At 38.4% G+C, this 16282-nt stretch overlaps 2 protein-coding genes across 5 annotated transcripts; both read right to left on the bottom strand.

Annotated features, from left to right (window-relative positions):
* Positions 1-4140: 4140 nt before the first annotated feature.
* On the bottom strand, positions 4141-6759 carry LOC137965710 (ribulose bisphosphate carboxylase/oxygenase activase, chloroplastic). 4 transcript variants are annotated; one of them, XM_068812029.1, is made up of 7 exons: positions 6639-6758; positions 5825-6150; positions 5632-5737; positions 5452-5537; positions 4899-5371; positions 4532-4813; positions 4141-4394 (listed from the first exon to the last, which is right to left on the bottom strand). In XM_068812029.1, exons 1-7 carry the CDS (start codon positions 6681-6683, stop codon positions 4279-4281), a joined length of 1434 nt encoding a protein of 477 aa, XP_068668130.1. In that variant the 5' UTR covers positions 6684-6758; the 3' UTR covers positions 4141-4278. The 4 variants fall into 4 exon arrangements, with proteins under 4 accessions (XP_068668130.1, XP_068668129.1, XP_068668132.1 ...); XM_068812028.1 differs by having other exon boundaries at positions 5825-6171; XM_068812031.1 differs by having other exon boundaries at positions 4307-4394; positions 4498-4813; positions 6639-6759.
* Positions 6760-13517: 6758 nt separating this feature from the next.
* On the bottom strand, positions 13518-16065 carry LOC137965563 (laccase-17-like). Its single transcript, XM_068811829.1, has 6 exons — positions 15914-16065; positions 15686-15837; positions 15351-15595; positions 15070-15198; positions 13995-14960; positions 13518-13886 (listed from the first exon to the last, which is right to left on the bottom strand). Exons 1-6 carry the CDS (start codon positions 16040-16042, stop codon positions 13756-13758), a joined length of 1752 nt encoding a protein of 583 aa, XP_068667930.1. The 5' UTR covers positions 16043-16065; the 3' UTR covers positions 13518-13755.
* Positions 16066-16282: the final 217 nt, after the last annotated feature.

The raw sequence follows: 16282 nt of genomic DNA on the forward strand, positions 1-16282 counted from the left end.
TTCACCTCTATTTCCGTCGTCGCCGCTTCCGTCGCACCCGTCATCCCCGACGACAGCCGGCGTCCCCCCCCCCCCCCCCCCCCCCCCCCCCCCCCCCAAGCTTGGCTCGAACATAGGCAAGTTTGGGTTTGGCTCGACTCGATGCCACCCCTAATCATAGCTATGAGGTTGGAACAACAAATCCAGAGTGCATTTGTACTCACTGTGGTGAGACTGAACATACAAAGTCACAATGTTATGAACTTATCGGGTATCCAGAATGGTGGGATCCTACCAAAACGCTTCGCAAACAGAACTCCAAACCAACTAATAATGCTTTTGTTGCAGTAGTAGACCTTCTACTCTCACGCAACTGAGGATGCATCAATTGTAATTGCTACACCTGGTAAGGTTCTGAATACTTCCTTTTCTAGTAGAAATAGTGAATGGATAATTGATTCAGGTGCTACTGATCATATGACCTTTGATAATCATCATGTTAAAAGTATGAAATCATTTACACAACATATCGTATCTATAACAAATGGTACTCCTCTCACGTTATTGGAGAAGGTTCCATTATCCTCACTAAAAATCTCAGTCTTGATTCTGTATTAGTTGTTCCAACCCTCAATCATAATCAATTATCAGTTCCTTAAATAACTCATACTCTGCATTGTATTGTGCTTTTTCCCCTAACCTTTGTGTTCTTAAGGACATTTGAACTCAGAAGACAATTGGTTATGTATTAGAAGAGGGAAACTCTATTACTTTGATCTGCAGCCAGAGAGTTCTCCTCAGTTAGCCCAAACATTCTCCATGAAGAATAAATCTACAGATTCTGAAATTTGGTTATGGCATAAACGGTTGGGTCACTCATCCTTTGGTTATTTAAAGAAATTGTTTCCAAAATCTTTGCAAAATTATTTGTTTCAGATTTTAAGTGTGATGTATGTGAATTGGCGAAAGACCATCGTGTTCCATTTCAAATAAGCATGAATAGGAGTCCAACACCTTTTATGATTATTCACTATGATGTATGGGGTCCAACAAATATAGCCTCTTAGTGATAAAACGGTAGTTTGTTTCTTTTATTGATGATCACACCTGTATGAATTGGATATGCTTAATGAAGTCAAAAAGTGAAGTTAGTTCATTGTTCCAACAATTTCATAGAATGATAGTCACTCAGTATCATTCTACCATACAAACTTTTCGAAGTGACAATTGTGGAGAATTTGTGAATAAAAGTTTGAAAGAATATCTAGATGATCATGGTATTACTCATCAAACTACTTGTCTGTACACCCCTCAGCAAAATGGGGTTTTAAAGCGCAAGAACAACCACCTTCTTGAGGTTGTTCATGCTTCCTTGTTTGAAGCTCATATGTCGGCTAGTTACTGGGGTGAAGCCATCACAACTATAACTTATCTTATCAACAAAATACCCTCAAGTGTGTTATAATATTTAGACTCCCTTGAGTGTTCTTCATAAAATCATAAGTTCACCTGCTGTGCCGAATCTACCACCTAGAGTTTTTGGGTGTATAGCCTTTGTTCACCTCCATAAGCCATTAAGAAATAAATTAGAACCCCAAGGTCTCAAGTGTATTTTTGTAGGTTATGCTCAACAAAGGTTATCGTTGTTATCATCCTCCCTCTCACAAATTGTATGTCACTCTTGATGTGGTATTTCACAAAGATAACATGTATTATTCTACTCCCGAGTCTTCAATACGGGGGGAGAACATGATTGAATTGAAGACCCTTAATCATCATTTGGACACCTTGGATACTACAAGTGTTGAGTGTTCAGATTACAGCAGTGAACATCAAAATGATACAAATGAGCATGATTCACAGGATGGAGACAGACAAGACCAGATGGAAGTGATGCAATGAGAGTCTTGACCGACATCTTTCCCCCTTCATAGTATACCAGTGGATCAATTGCTTTCTCAGTCCGACTTTATGTTTGAGCCTCAAGTAAGTTCTGAAACTCAACTATGAGTGCTACCTCATCGAACCACAAGAGGAAACCTAGAGTCAATTACGAACCTCTTCTCTCCTCTAAATCTCAGTATCCCATGCATAATTTTGGGTCTTATCATAGATTGTCAAAGGCAAATGAAATATTTGTGAATCAATTATCTGCTATATCTCTTCCTAATAGTATGCTGGAAGCCTTGAAATATTCTAAGTGGAAAGAAACTATGAATGAATAAATGAGGTCCCTCCAAAAGAATTCAATATGCGAAGTGGTAGATTTACCTATAGGAAAGAAACCAATTGGATGCAGGTGGGTATTTACCATCAAATATAAAGCCGATGACACCATTGAAAGATTCAAAGCAAGGCTTGTCGCTAAAGGATATACTTAAACCTACAGGATTAATTACATAGAGACTTTTGCACCAGTGGCCAAAATCAATATTGTTCGAATTCTACTATCTCTGGCTGTGAATCTTGACTGACCCTTATATTAATTTGATGTTAAAAATACATTTTTAGATAGAGATTTCCAAGAAGAAGTATATATGGAATTACCTCCTGGATGTATTATGCAAATTAAAGGATGTAAACAAGTATGTAAATTGAGAAAATCCTTATATGGTTTGAAGCAGTCCCCAAGGGCGTGGTTTGGAAGGTTCACAAAATTTATGAAACCTATCTGATACAACAAAGCAACTCAAATCACACACTCTTCCTTAAATCAAACAAGGAGGCAATTACAACTCTTATTGTATATGTTGATGATATGATAGTAACTGGGAATGATCCAAAAGAAAAAAAAGGCATTGCAAAGTCATCTTGCCAGAGAATTTGAAATGAAAGATCTTGGTTACTTAAAATATTGTCTTGGTATTGAAGTGTCAAAATCAAAAGAAGAAATATTTCTATCTCAGCGAAAATATGCTTTGGACTTGTTGAAGGAAACTAGTATGACAACATGTAGTCCAGTCAGTACTCCCATGGAAGAAAATCTAAAACTGGGAACACATGCAAATTAAGTTCCTGCTAACAAGGAACGTTATTAGAGACTAGTTGGGAGGTTAATGTATCGTACATATACCAGACCAGATTTAACTTATGTACTAAGTGTGGTTAGTCAATTTATGCACTATCCAAGTGAAAAACATATAAATGTCGTCAACCATATCCTGCGCTACTTGAAATCATCTCCAGGAAAAGGAATTTTATTTAAAAAAGAGGCGACTTGAAAATTGAAGGTTATACAGATGCCGATTGGTTTGGGTCAATAGAAGATCAACGATTTGCATCTGGATACTTTATATTTGTAGGTGGAAATTTGGTCGGAGAAGTAAGAAACAATAGGTGGTGGCTAGATCGTCAGCTGAAGCCGAATACAGGGGAATGACCAAAGCAATATGTGAATTATTATGGATAAAAAATCTTATACAAGAACTACATATTGAGCAGACAACTCTTATGAAATTATACTGAGACAGTAAGACAACATGTGATATTGCCCACAACCCAGTCCAGCATGATAGAACTATACATGTTGAAGTTGATAGACACTTTATTTGGGAAAAGTTAGAACCAAGTCCCTCATGTTCGGTCTCAGGATCAGCTTGTCGATGTGCTAACCAAGTAGTGTCATACTGAGCCTTTAACAATTGTCTCGAAAAGTTGGGCATAAGTAATATCTATGTACCAACTTGAGGGGGAGTGTTGAGATTTCCTCTAAGATTTCTTACCTTAAGAAGAAATCCTGTAAATATTCCATAAATCCCAAAATTTTGTAAATTGTCTGTAATCCCCGAAATCACTTGTAATTCTTTCATGTATAGTCTGTATGATGACTATTTAAGCCGACGATGTTAATGAGAAATAACACTGAAATTGAAGTATTATTTTCGACTAACCCAACTTTAGTTAAATATTTAAATAGCAAAAATAATGGAATAATAACGGTTGTTTTAGTATTGGATACCATATCAACAACACCCATAAACTTTGATATATATCAGCTAATATGTAAATTATATCTGGCCATAACATTTTATTTTATACTTTTTTTTTAAATAAAAAGAGGTAGAGAGTGTTAGGTATTATTATATTAGAAGCATTAAGGGTTAAGCTAGATGTATCACTGAGGCATCCACATTCAAATGGAAATACTGATTACCACAAAAGTGCTTTAAAAAGTTGTTAAAGTATACATACACCACAAAATTATAATATTAATCCAGAAATACACATGTGGTTTACTTATTGCACTGATTCTTATAAAACCTGACTTAGAATACGGATGCTCATGCGAGAATAAGAAACTTAAAGCTGGTAATTGCAGCTGCCATTGTCACTCCTGGCCGTGGGATCGAAGTTGGAAGCAGATGGGTCAGTGCAACCTTCCGGGACTGGAAGACCCACTTGTTGAGCCGCTTTTCCTGCAATCAAACGATTCAATAAACCATGAGCTTCTGATTCTCACAAATTTTTTGTTTTCTTCTTCGTTAATACTGAAAACATTGCTAGAAACCAGATGCAAACCTCCCATCAAGGCCTCTGAGAGAAGGGGTCTAACCGTAGAAAGTTCCTCTCTTAATAGAATCTTCGTTAGCTTCTCCAAGGGCTGCCTCGCTCATGTACTTGTCGGCCAATTGGACTCTCTTCACATTCTCTTGCTCTGCCACAAGCATCTGACCATACTCCAGCAGCTTCTCAACTGTCATCTTCGGCTGCTCGAAGGTTGGGGGACCCTCCTTTGAGTTAACCAGCTTCTTCCCGACTTGGTCCACTCCGACGTTTTCAATCCATTTCCTCACCTCATCATCGTACACTCTCGCCCTCAGGGCACCAAAGAAGTCTGCACAGAGATGATTTCTCAGTTTTAGTGTATATTTTTGTATATACCAAGAGAAGTCGAATGGAGAAGGAGATGACAGGCTTACCAATAGATTGGCCGGGGAAAGTGTCGACGATTTTGACAATATCCTCCTGGGGTACGTTGTCGGCTCTGAAAATACCGATGCAGACACCGATTCGGTCGTCTCTTGTGGGAGCCCAGTAGAATTTCTCCATACGACCATCACGAATCAGAGGGGCATACAATGTGGAGAAGTCATTTCCTGTGACTATGATGGGAACTCGGGGGTTATCTTCCTTGTTGTACATACCGGGGAGTTGCACAGATGTGGGGTTATCAGCAATGTTCATGAGTGTGGCGTTCACCATCTGGTTGTTGACGGTGTACTGGGTGGTGCCACCCATCCTACCCGCTCCGGCGTCGAGATCGTTGATAAAGAGGCAGCACATTTTTCCCTTTTTGATGATATCCGCAGCCTCACGGTACCGTTGCCTGATCAGTTTTGCCGGCTCTCCGGCGTTTCCACTTTCCAGTTCTCCGGCGCTCATCATGATGGGGCTGCATTAGTTTACTCATCAGTTCATCAGTCCTCCGGCGCCAAGATGACTAAAAGAGAAGGCAGAGAAAGAATTACATACTTGATTCCCATCTTGGCGAACACAAGCTCACACTGGAAGGATTTTCCCTGACCTTTGCCTCCCCAGACACCCAAAATGAGAGGAACCTGCAACATGTACAGAGGATCAGATTGTTAACAGCTAATAAATAAATTCTAAAAATTTACTGGAGCTTTCTTCAAGCGAAGAAAAACTTCATACCTTAATGTTGGGCAAGGTCATGAAGTTCTTGGTGATGTGAACGACAAGCTTGTCCATGAAAGCCGGAGCTATGTAGAAACCATCCACGGTGTTGTCCATATTATACCTAAAACAGGGGTGTCAATCGACAGATACAAACCAGACTATCTTTTAAATTCCAACTAATTGAAGATAAATCCTGTTCGCTTCTTACGTGCGAAGACCAGTGCTGATGTAATCGTAGGAACTCATGATGGGTACGTGAGTTCCAGATCCCATGGGAGCTTGGAAAAGGGGATCGACCATTCCCTTCCCGCGCTGAATGTCTTGTTGGTCATCAGAGATGTCGTAAGCGAGGCCGCCCCATCTGTCCTTGCTAGTCTGCTTGTTTTCATCAGGGTCCTGGACGGCGGCTACAATTCTGAAGCTTCCATTGAAAACCTTTTGGTGAAGCGAGCTTGAGTTCACCTTCTTTAAGCTCGCTCCCAAGAAGGCAGAGCTCGGGACTGAAGAAGCTCCGGAACCGGAGCTCAGGCTCAACTGCATCAAAGAGAAGTTGTTCTAGGTACACAAGATATGATGTAATTCAGATAAAACTAGTGCATTAATCGTCTGTCTGGCCGTTAAAAAACCAAAACTTGTCCATAAAATAATTTCGACAGATCAACATGAACAGAAGACCTGAGTAACTACAAGAAGAAGAACCCACTCAATGCGATAAACGAACCCCGTTTAGTGTTAGATGAGATCGATATCCAAGAGCTTGAATAGATCAAGGATAGTTCATTTAGGAATTTAAAAAAGAAAAAAAAAAAAGAGATAAAAATTCAACCGAAGAACTCTGGAAAAGGCGGGAAGATTCATTTACAGGCAAGACAGATATTCCAAACGGAGAAGAAGAGTGAACATGACAATCAGTTTAAAAAAAAAACCCAAAAAAAACTGCATCATAGTATATATATCGCCGAAAACATCGACACAAATCAGAAAGCAGAGAAGCAGCAAAGAGGGCGGGGAAAACACAGTACCGGCACTCTGTTAACAGCTCCAACGGATGATACCGCAGCAGCCATTGATCACTGAGAATTTGACGACCCGATCGCCTTCCAATCACAAAGTAGCTCGGATTCGCAGTTGCTACCTAGTCGAGAGGGAGAGAAACAGAAAAGTCTTATAGAGGAGTGTGGGCAAGGTGCTGTGCTGGGAATTCTGTGGATCAGCTTACGAATTCCTAACGGCCACACACTCGGGATTGGAAGGGGTGACACGTGGCGGTCTGAGGAGGGACGGATGGTTTGAGATAAGTCGTTTGTAGTGAATAAGAGCTTGGGAACAAATCAGATTGTTCTAGTTTGATGGAAAAGGGTGGTAAGGGAGTCGGGGCTTTTCCTCTCCACGAGAAATGGCTAATTTGAAATTTCTCAGTTGCAGGAAATACAAGGAAGAAACACTCAAAATGGCCTATAATTTCCATGGATTTTAAGTGAACAAACACTCAATTCTGTTTGTTTGTTACTGTCTCTATTTAGTATTTTCAAGGAAACAACCGAATGCTGCTTCCAAAGGGCATTTTACTTTCATGGCCAATTGTTTTTAGAGAAGAGGTAATTTTGCAGTACCTTGGAAGTGCACTTCCGTGTGGTATCCCTGGGTAAGAAGTGGAAGACCCCCAATAAGAGCAATTCCGTCCCATGGTTAGATTTTTAAAAGGAATTTTAGTATATTATCTATACTTTTTTAAAAATAATTACATAAATAACCGACTTTTGAACTTAATTGCAGAAATACTCAATTTTGATTGGTCAACTGCATATGTGTACAGTCAAAGGTGACACAAAAGTTTTAACAGTTTGGGTGGTACCGTGTCATCATGTCATATCAGTACCCGAAGAGTTTTACGCCATGTCACCTACCATGTCACCCCCACAAAAATCCACATCATCGAATATATATTTTTAATTAATTTAAAATATTCTAAAATTTATACAATATTTTAAAATTTTTAATTTTTTTAAAATATTTATTTTCTAAAAAATAATATTTTAGAAAAAATTATGATTTAAGTAAATTTATAAAAAATTACTTTTAAGTATTTTTAAACATAAGGTAATAAAATGTGTACTGATAAATTAGATTTTTAAACTTTAAAATATTTTTTACAATATTTTTTTCAATTAAATAATGTTATTAAGGTAACTAAAGGTGTTAAATAGGTAAGTATAAAAGATTTTAATTAATTAATAAACTAATTTTATGTTTTGTTATTATAAAAAAGAAGGTAAAATATTTGTACCGACAAATAAGAATTTTAAAATTGAATTAAAATTTACTAAATATTGTATTAAATTAAATAATATCTTAAAGTAAAATAATTACATTAAGGTATTATGCAAAATAAAGTATTAATTATATTTATTTATTTTTAAATAATTAATAATCAAAATTTATATATTTTTTATTAAAGTGAAGGTAATGAAATGAAATGTGTAAGATTTTTTAAACCCAAAAATTTATGTATTTAAAAAATTTTAAATTTAAAAAAACCTAAATCAATCATGAAAAGAAAATAGGAGAAAAAAAGGCAAATTGACATGGAGGGCTTACGTGACATTCAATGACGTGATGCATGATGTGTCATCCTACATAGAGGATGATGTGGCTTACCGATGACGTGATAGCTGATATGGCGTGATGATGTGGCACCACATAAGCGATCAAAGCTTACATGTCACCTTTGACTATTCACATTGATAGAGATAAAGATAAAGATAATAATATAAATAAAGATAAAAGGTGATTGAATTAGAGACAAACTCAAATTGTAAAGTTGTAATCAATTATTGTCTTTGATGCAATTCTATAAATAGTATACACCTAATCAATGATAATTACGATAATATTATTTTACATTACTATATTCTACATGATATCAGAGCTCCCGATCGATTAATCAGAACTAGTCTACCGTCGTTGGAAATCCTTCTCGAAAGCATCCGCAGTTGACTGCCGCCACCCATACATGCTACTTTTATTTCCCCTTCTCTGTCGCTCTAAATAGCTTTCCGCAGTCACCGTACAATCTCGCCAACGATTGATCGCAAAACTCTTCTTCCCATCCAGACGATGCGATTCCATTCACTCCAGTCATTGCTCTTCTCCAGATGATGTGATTTTGTCCACCCTAGCCGTTGGTCTTCCATGGGACGATGTAATTCCATCCGCCCCAACCGCGGCCCTTCCACCGGACGATGCGATTTTGTTTGCCCTAGTTGTTGTCTTTCCACTAGACGATGCTATTCCGTCTGCCCCAACCACCTCCAATGCCTTTACTCTTCCTCTGGACAATGCGATTCCTTCCGCCCCCAACTGCTGCCTTTCCACTGGACGATGTGATTCCATCCACCCCAATCGCCTCCAGTGTCGCTACTCTTCCTCCGGACAATGTAATTCTTTCTGCCCTAATCGCCTCCTGTTCGATGATCTTCCTAGCCGTTGCTCCTCTCAGCCACTATCAGTGTCGTTGCATTCTCCAAACCACTTATGAGAACACGCTTCCTCTTATTGAAGATCAAAATTGGATTTTCCTCTCGAAGTTCCATCTTGCGGGGGCATAATAGATATAAAGATAAAAGGTAATTGATTTAGAGGCAGACTCAAATTATAGATTTGTAATCAACTACTATTTTTGTTGTAATTCTATAAATAGTGTACACTTGATCAATGATAATTATAACAATATTATTCTACATTATTATATTCTACACACGTGTAGTTGATGAGTCAAAGTTGGGTATTTATGTAATTAAATTTAAAAATTAGGTATTTGTGCTATTATTTTTAAAAAAATTGGATAATATACCAAAATTCCTGTGGGTGATGGAGACCAGGAAAAACAAAATAAAATGAATTCCTAGAAAATGTTTCGTTATCTGGAGAGACATAGTTAGAGTCTGATTAATTTCAGCCTCGTCTGGAGTCGCATGGCGATGACAGAGGACCACAAGTTCATTGAAACTGCTACTCGTAGGCGGTGCATGAGTCCCCATCCAAGAAGGAAGTGGACGCCCATAGCAGAACAGAAACGTAAGATCAAAGTCGTGACCTAATATGGGACATGACAGCCTCTTTATCAGATTACATCTTTATTCATTCAAGTCATCTTTACAGTTTAGCTGCGTCTGACGATACGGTCCAAATGGCCTGTCTGATCCATCGTTCTCTCAATCCCGATAAACTTCGCATTAAATCCTTGGAAATGTTTAATTTCAGAAAATTTCCAGACACAGAAAGTTAAGTTGGACCTACCCAGAATGTCGTATGGTTTCTGTTCACCGTGCTCAAGCTCTCGCCAGCGAGGAGTTTTCAATCGGAAAGCGAAAGCAGATAAACAGCCAGCCATACAATTTAGGAAAGCAACAGTGTAGCTGATATAATGTTGAGATGTTCTTGATCAATGTCAATTATCCACTGGAGCGATGCACATTTAGGAGCTTTTCCAAAATAATGGCAAAAGCCAGGGTAAGCTCTCGTTGAGCTGTACAAGTACTATCAATTGGAGGAGACAGGCACCATTATAAAAATAAAAATACAATAAAATAGTTAAAATGAGATTAGGTTAAGGATTGGGGTGAAAATGGTAGGGTTATGTACTAAAAGAAAATTATCAAATTATCTTTAAATATTTTCAAGTAATCAGGTTATTAGATATAAAATATCAATTATCCAGATAATTTCTATTTAATAAGTGATAAATGGGTAAAATTACACGAATCTTTAATCGGGTAACAATTTTCAATCCATATTCAAAATGGGTAAATAACCAATAAATGGATAAAATTATCAATCCTACTTATATGTAGGTTATAAAAATAATCTTAAACTAGGAACACCAACCTGGTGTTTAAACTCTTATAGTAAGTAATATTTTAGTGAAGGAAAACATCCATTGAGACCAAACCAATATGTACATACCAGAATATTCATACCCTATAAATGCACTTTGCCACACCCTTCCTAAATTACATTCTCATTTACCATGCACAATATGATATTTAGAGTGTCTGTTTCAAATTTTAGCAATCGTGTTTGGATAGTTAACATCATGTAGCATTATTATTTGCAGTCATTATCATTAGAGTTGGAATACAAACCATGGGATGACCTATAAGTTGTTAGATATTGAACTGAACCATATTAGAAAATGAACTGAACCACACCTTTACAATTTATTAAGGGTGGTACTTATACAATGTAGAATAGAAAAGATAAGCTTTATATGAGAAGATAAATACAACGTGGGACAAATCCAATGGGATCTTATTCGATAACTGAAGGGATTATGTTTATCCCTTATCATTCTCCCTCAAGATAGGCCAATCTTGTCTCGTAGCAAATGAAATAGTGAACTTGGCACTGGTTATTTAAGGAGATTTTATTTTGAGGGTTCTTGGAAGCAAAAGGACGGGAAGATCAACGACACTATTAACGACTAGACTAGACGAAATCAGAGATTCTGCATCATTCAAAAAAAGATGTGTTTCGAGGGTTCTTAGAAGCAAAAGAACTGGAAGAGTAGCAGCATTGGTAACGGCTGAGGCAGATGGAATCAGAGAGAACCCATTGTCCGATGAAAATATATGGAAGAGAAACGATATTAGTAGCGGTTGGGGTGGACAAAATTGAAGAGAACGCATCATCTAGTGAAAAAATGTGGAAGAATAGCGGCACCAGTAGCAGTTGGGGTGGACGGAATTAGAGAGAACACATTGTCTGATGAAGAGATACTGAAGAACAGTGGCACTAGTAACGGTTGGGGCTGACAGAATCAAAGAGGATGCATTATCCGGTTAAGAGATATGGAAGAGCAGAGACATTGGTGGCAACAAGGGCAAACGAAATCAAAGAGAACGCATCGTCTGATGAAGAGATGTAGAAGAGCAGTGACACTGGTAGCGATTGAGGTGGACAGAATCGGAGAGAACATATCTTCCGATGAAGAAATGTGGAAGAGCAGTGGCACTGGTAGCGGCTGGAATTAAAGAGAACTCATTGTCTGGTGAAGGGATGTGGAAGAGCAATGACGCTAGTAGTGGCTGAGGCAGACAAAATTGGAGAGAACTCATCGTCTCGTGAAGAGATGTGCAGAGCAATGACACTAGTACAAGAAAGGGGATATTTTATTCCACATGTTGTGGTAATTTTTATGTAACCAAAATATTCAAGAAAAGGAGGAGCACAAAAGATAAAAAATTTCATATCTATGAAGAATTGCATCCGTGAAGGTTTTTTTTCTTCCAGGAAACGAAAATTGAAAACCAAGAATCTTTTTCATTACAAGTTGAAGTTATAAACTCCAGTTTGAGAGGGAGTACTGAAGAGCATATATGAAAGAGTCTTATATGACTCTCACAATAAGAAGTCTTACAGAGCTAAAATTATTATGCAAGAAGGTCCCATAAATGAATTTCAATTAAAAGGTATTTTAGTTATGATAGTCTTCTATTTATGTCCAATTGTTTAATTATGCTAGGACTTATATTTAAGTATTAAACTTTGATTATAATTGAGACAAAGATAGTTTAATTGTAATTGGACTGTACTACTTTTCTAAATTATAAATAGGGGCTTATGTACTTAGATTATAATAAATTAGTGGATCTTGAGTCCTTAATTGAAGGATCTTGATTTCATCTTGTAGATTCAGAGATTATAGGATCTTGAGAGATTTGAGGAGATAATGTTGGAAATCCGTTTGTTCTTATCTTGAGAGATTGCAATCTTCTTTCGTTGGTCACGCAATGTAGTAAGGTTTGAAGTTGTTCTAGAGTCTTCTTATGCACATGTGGATTTGGTTTGCAAGATTGGAGAAGTTGGTGCTTTTTCCATGGCTGATATTGGTTCCATGGCTGGCTTGTATATCTTCACACATAGAAGCGACGATTTGCAACTTTAGATTGAGCACTTCCATACCTATAATTTACTCAAGTGAAAGTTGTCATTACATGTTGTATTATACACAATTGTATAAGGATATCAAATTGTAGTGATGAAGGGATTGAATGAGAGTAACTAGTAAAACTTATTGGGATGATGCAAAGTTTGAACAATATCAAGAAGAATAAGAAGATGATTTGGAGGAGGAAATTAATCAGCTTAAGGTCTCAACAAAGAGGAGGAAATGGAGAAATAAAAAAAATCAATTAGCTAACCAATTTCGTAGAAATATAAAAGCTCAAATATAGGATGATTTTATAGTGGAATAGTTGATTTAACATGAACAATTTGTTTCTAGATATGAAGGTTTTGAAACTTATATTTGAAAGTTATATTTGACATCTTATTTTACTAGAAATTAATGGGATAAGAATGGTAATAATTTCCGTGTATTTGAAAAATACACAGATAGCTGCTATAAGGAAAATTTGAAAGATTTTTTTTGTAATTTCCTAGTAAGGCACTAATAGGATTTTGTATTAAAGATATTAAAAATATATATCCTAGGAAAAACATGTCTACCTTTTTGTAGGGTACAAATTTTGAGCCAGGGGCACTAACAGGCCTTAAGATCAACAACTTACTAAAAAACATTTTAGAAAGAAATTCAGAGAGTTTCCCAAGCTTCACTGTCCATGATGCAAAATTCAAACATTTCTAAATTATTTGTCAGAAATTTATCTCATGTTTTGAAGTTATGATATTTGCTACTTTGATATTGATCATATTGCTGCAAGTCCAATCGCAGAATGAATTGCTTGAAGTGTAAGCTCTGGTGGATCTCGGCAAAAACGTTTCAGTTTGCTGCAGAGCTGCTGAAACCCCCGTATTATTTGCTGTATGCAATTTCGTGTTTCTTCAACGCGTTCTGCAACTTCTTTTCTTGTTAACCCAAGATAATAAGAACACAGGGAACAACTCATCTTTTATTGATATAAGAGATGTAAGAGAAAAATTCGAGTTACATTGATCATCAAATGAGACGTAATGATCACTCTCTTCGTGAACGTTATGGAAAGCAGCAGCACGTTTAGGAACTTGTCGTTAGCAACTCTCTTCTAACCGAACAACGGCCATGAAATAAGCTAGCAGAATTACAGAAGAATGAAATAAGTTAAAATCAATCCGGAGCAATTAGTATGTTTCAAGCTTTCAACACTGGGGAAGATCGGCTGGTGGAGGTGACAGTTTCTGGTTCGGCTGTTCTCCGTCCAAAACCAGCCATGCCATCTTCAAGCCCCAGCTGGTGTGAACCTCCAGGTGACAATGCATGAACCATACACCTGTAGCCATATCCACAAAGTAGGCCAAGTAAGCATAAGAAAGGTATGTGATATTTCCTATGGAACTCACCCATGAAGAAGGTTGATCGGTCGCCTGTTAATACTAACCTGGATTGTCTGCTCGGAAGCGCAGGGCTAGCCAACCGCCGGAAGGAACTCCGACTGTGTTTCGTTCCATAGGGTCGACGAGATTGTACTTGGAAGGGTCCTTCTTAGGGTCGAAGTTTCCGAAGCCTTGTCCCACTACGAAGAAATTGAAACCGTGGAGATGGAGAGGATGGGATTCAGCACCCAGAATGCTGGTGTCTTGAAGCACTAACTCAACGCTTGCGTTGAATGGAAGCACCACTACTTTAGTACCATTGTTGACCATCGTGTTGTTGGGTGGTGTACCAGTGTAGTTGAAGGGAGTCGTTGGGTTGTTAGGGAAATCTGTGGTGTAAACTCCAAAAGATTGGCCGAAGAAATGAGATTGCAGAAGTGCAGTAGTCGGTAGAATGAACGAAACATTGTTGATAGAAGCTGAAAATTTGGTGCCATTGGGTCCTTGGCAAGTCGTGTTTTTCGGGCAAGGATCTGTGCCTAGGCTGATGGTGAAGAAGAACTGCTTCTCAACTGTCTGGGGTACGTTGGCGGGGAAATTGGCGTTGGCTAGGCTACGAAATTTTCTGGTAAAATAGGAAGCAAAGGAAGTATCGTTAAGAGCCGGAAGAGTAGGTTTGAAGACGGGAAGTTTCTTCATGCGAACATTCAGAGAAGAGTGAGGGTGCTTATATTCAAGCAATCCAGCCGTCGTTGAATTATCAAAGGTGCCTTGTCCGGTCGCATAGGGTCTGGCAGCGATGAGAAAGGTAGCATTTGGGTACTCAGACTTGGTTTTTAGGAGAACATTGGTTGTTTGGCCGGGAGTTATGAGGAGAGTATCAGTCTCAAAGGGCTTCACGTAAATGGCGTCAGCTTCCACAACCGTAAGACTATGGTTAGCGATGCTGAAGAAGAGATCGTCGTTGACTGCAGCATTGATCAGGCGGAGAAGATAGGTTTTTCCGGGCTTGACACTGAGCTTGAAAGTATCTGAATGAAGAAGCCAACCAAAGAAAATATAGTCATTATTAAGCAGGAAAACACCAGACTTGCAAACATTTTCTAGGACAATTTGTTTTTGCAGACTAGGAAAAATGACCTTTAGCTGAGCAGTTGTAGGTAGGCCCAGGAAGTCCATTGATTGTGTAGGCTTCGGAGACAGTAGGACCTGCACCTGTCTGGAGAGCCTGCGTGATTATGGCTTCAGTGTCCGCCTTGAACCATTCTCCTGCAAGTAGTCCGATTGTCTAACATGGATTAGTGACTATAAAGATCTTGAGTAAAAACTTCCAAAGTTATTTATTTTGGGATAGACCTTGGACACAATTTATCCCGTCATATAAGTTTTTAACTTTTTGGGAGCGACTATTTTTTGCTTACCAAAGATGATCGGAATCTCCTTGTGTGTCTTAGGAAACGGATAAGGAACGCCGGGTGCAGGAAGGATGACAATGGGGCCATAGATGGTCGACCGGAGCCACGAGATGTGGGCGTGCCAAAAGAGTGTTCCTCTTTGGCCGGTAATAGTGAAATTGTAGACATAACTTTGGCCAGTTTGTATGGGACACTGTGTTATATAAGCAGGACCATCTGCCCATCCACTTCCGAGTTGGCGTATCCCATGCCTGTGATACGAGCTCAAATCAGCCACTTAGACAGGATTTGGAAAGAAAAACTATGATTTACTACATGGAAAAGGCTAAAGAGTTTCCTACCAATGGATAGAGATATTGTTCTTGATATGGTTTACCACCTTAACAACCACATTATCACCCTCTCTAGCTACGATTTTAGGCCCTGGGAACTTCCCATTAACGGTGGGTATCGCCTTGGTCCGGCACAGTCTGGTCACGTTCTGCAGTTGAATCTGCACAAATGAAAGTTGAACGAATTCAGAACTATATCCTTAGTGTTCCATTAGCAAAACGAATTGCAATGCTTACGTTGAACTTGTAATTTCGAGTAATGCCGGCCTGAGCACACACCGGCTCCGGCAATAGGCACAAGCTACAAAGTGCAAGCAGAAGAACGCGGGTGACGGAAAGCATTGACGCCAGTTGAGAGCCTCCCATTTCTTCCCTCTTTAATTTCTTGAACAAAGAAAACAGCTCAAGGGTAGTAACGAAGCTCTCCTCTGAGTGTAATGTTTATATAGAAAAGAGAGTCGAGTTGGTGGAACGGATGTTTGATTAATAAACTTAGTAGCCTAAGTTTCTTCCTGAGTTTTTGTGTTTGTTGGGCCTTGTCGTGTTTAACTCTAGAGTGCTATCAAAGTCACAATTTTTAATTTTCCTCCAGCTCCCTTTTTTGAT

This window comes from Aristolochia californica, unplaced genomic scaffold (assembly GCF_029961685.1).
Source record: "Aristolochia californica isolate CCGP_79_NKW_82.1479 unplaced genomic scaffold, dmAriCali1.0.hap1 SCAF_5, whole genome shotgun sequence".
Taxonomy (NCBI): Eukaryota; Viridiplantae; Streptophyta; class Magnoliopsida; order Piperales; family Aristolochiaceae; genus Aristolochia; species Aristolochia californica.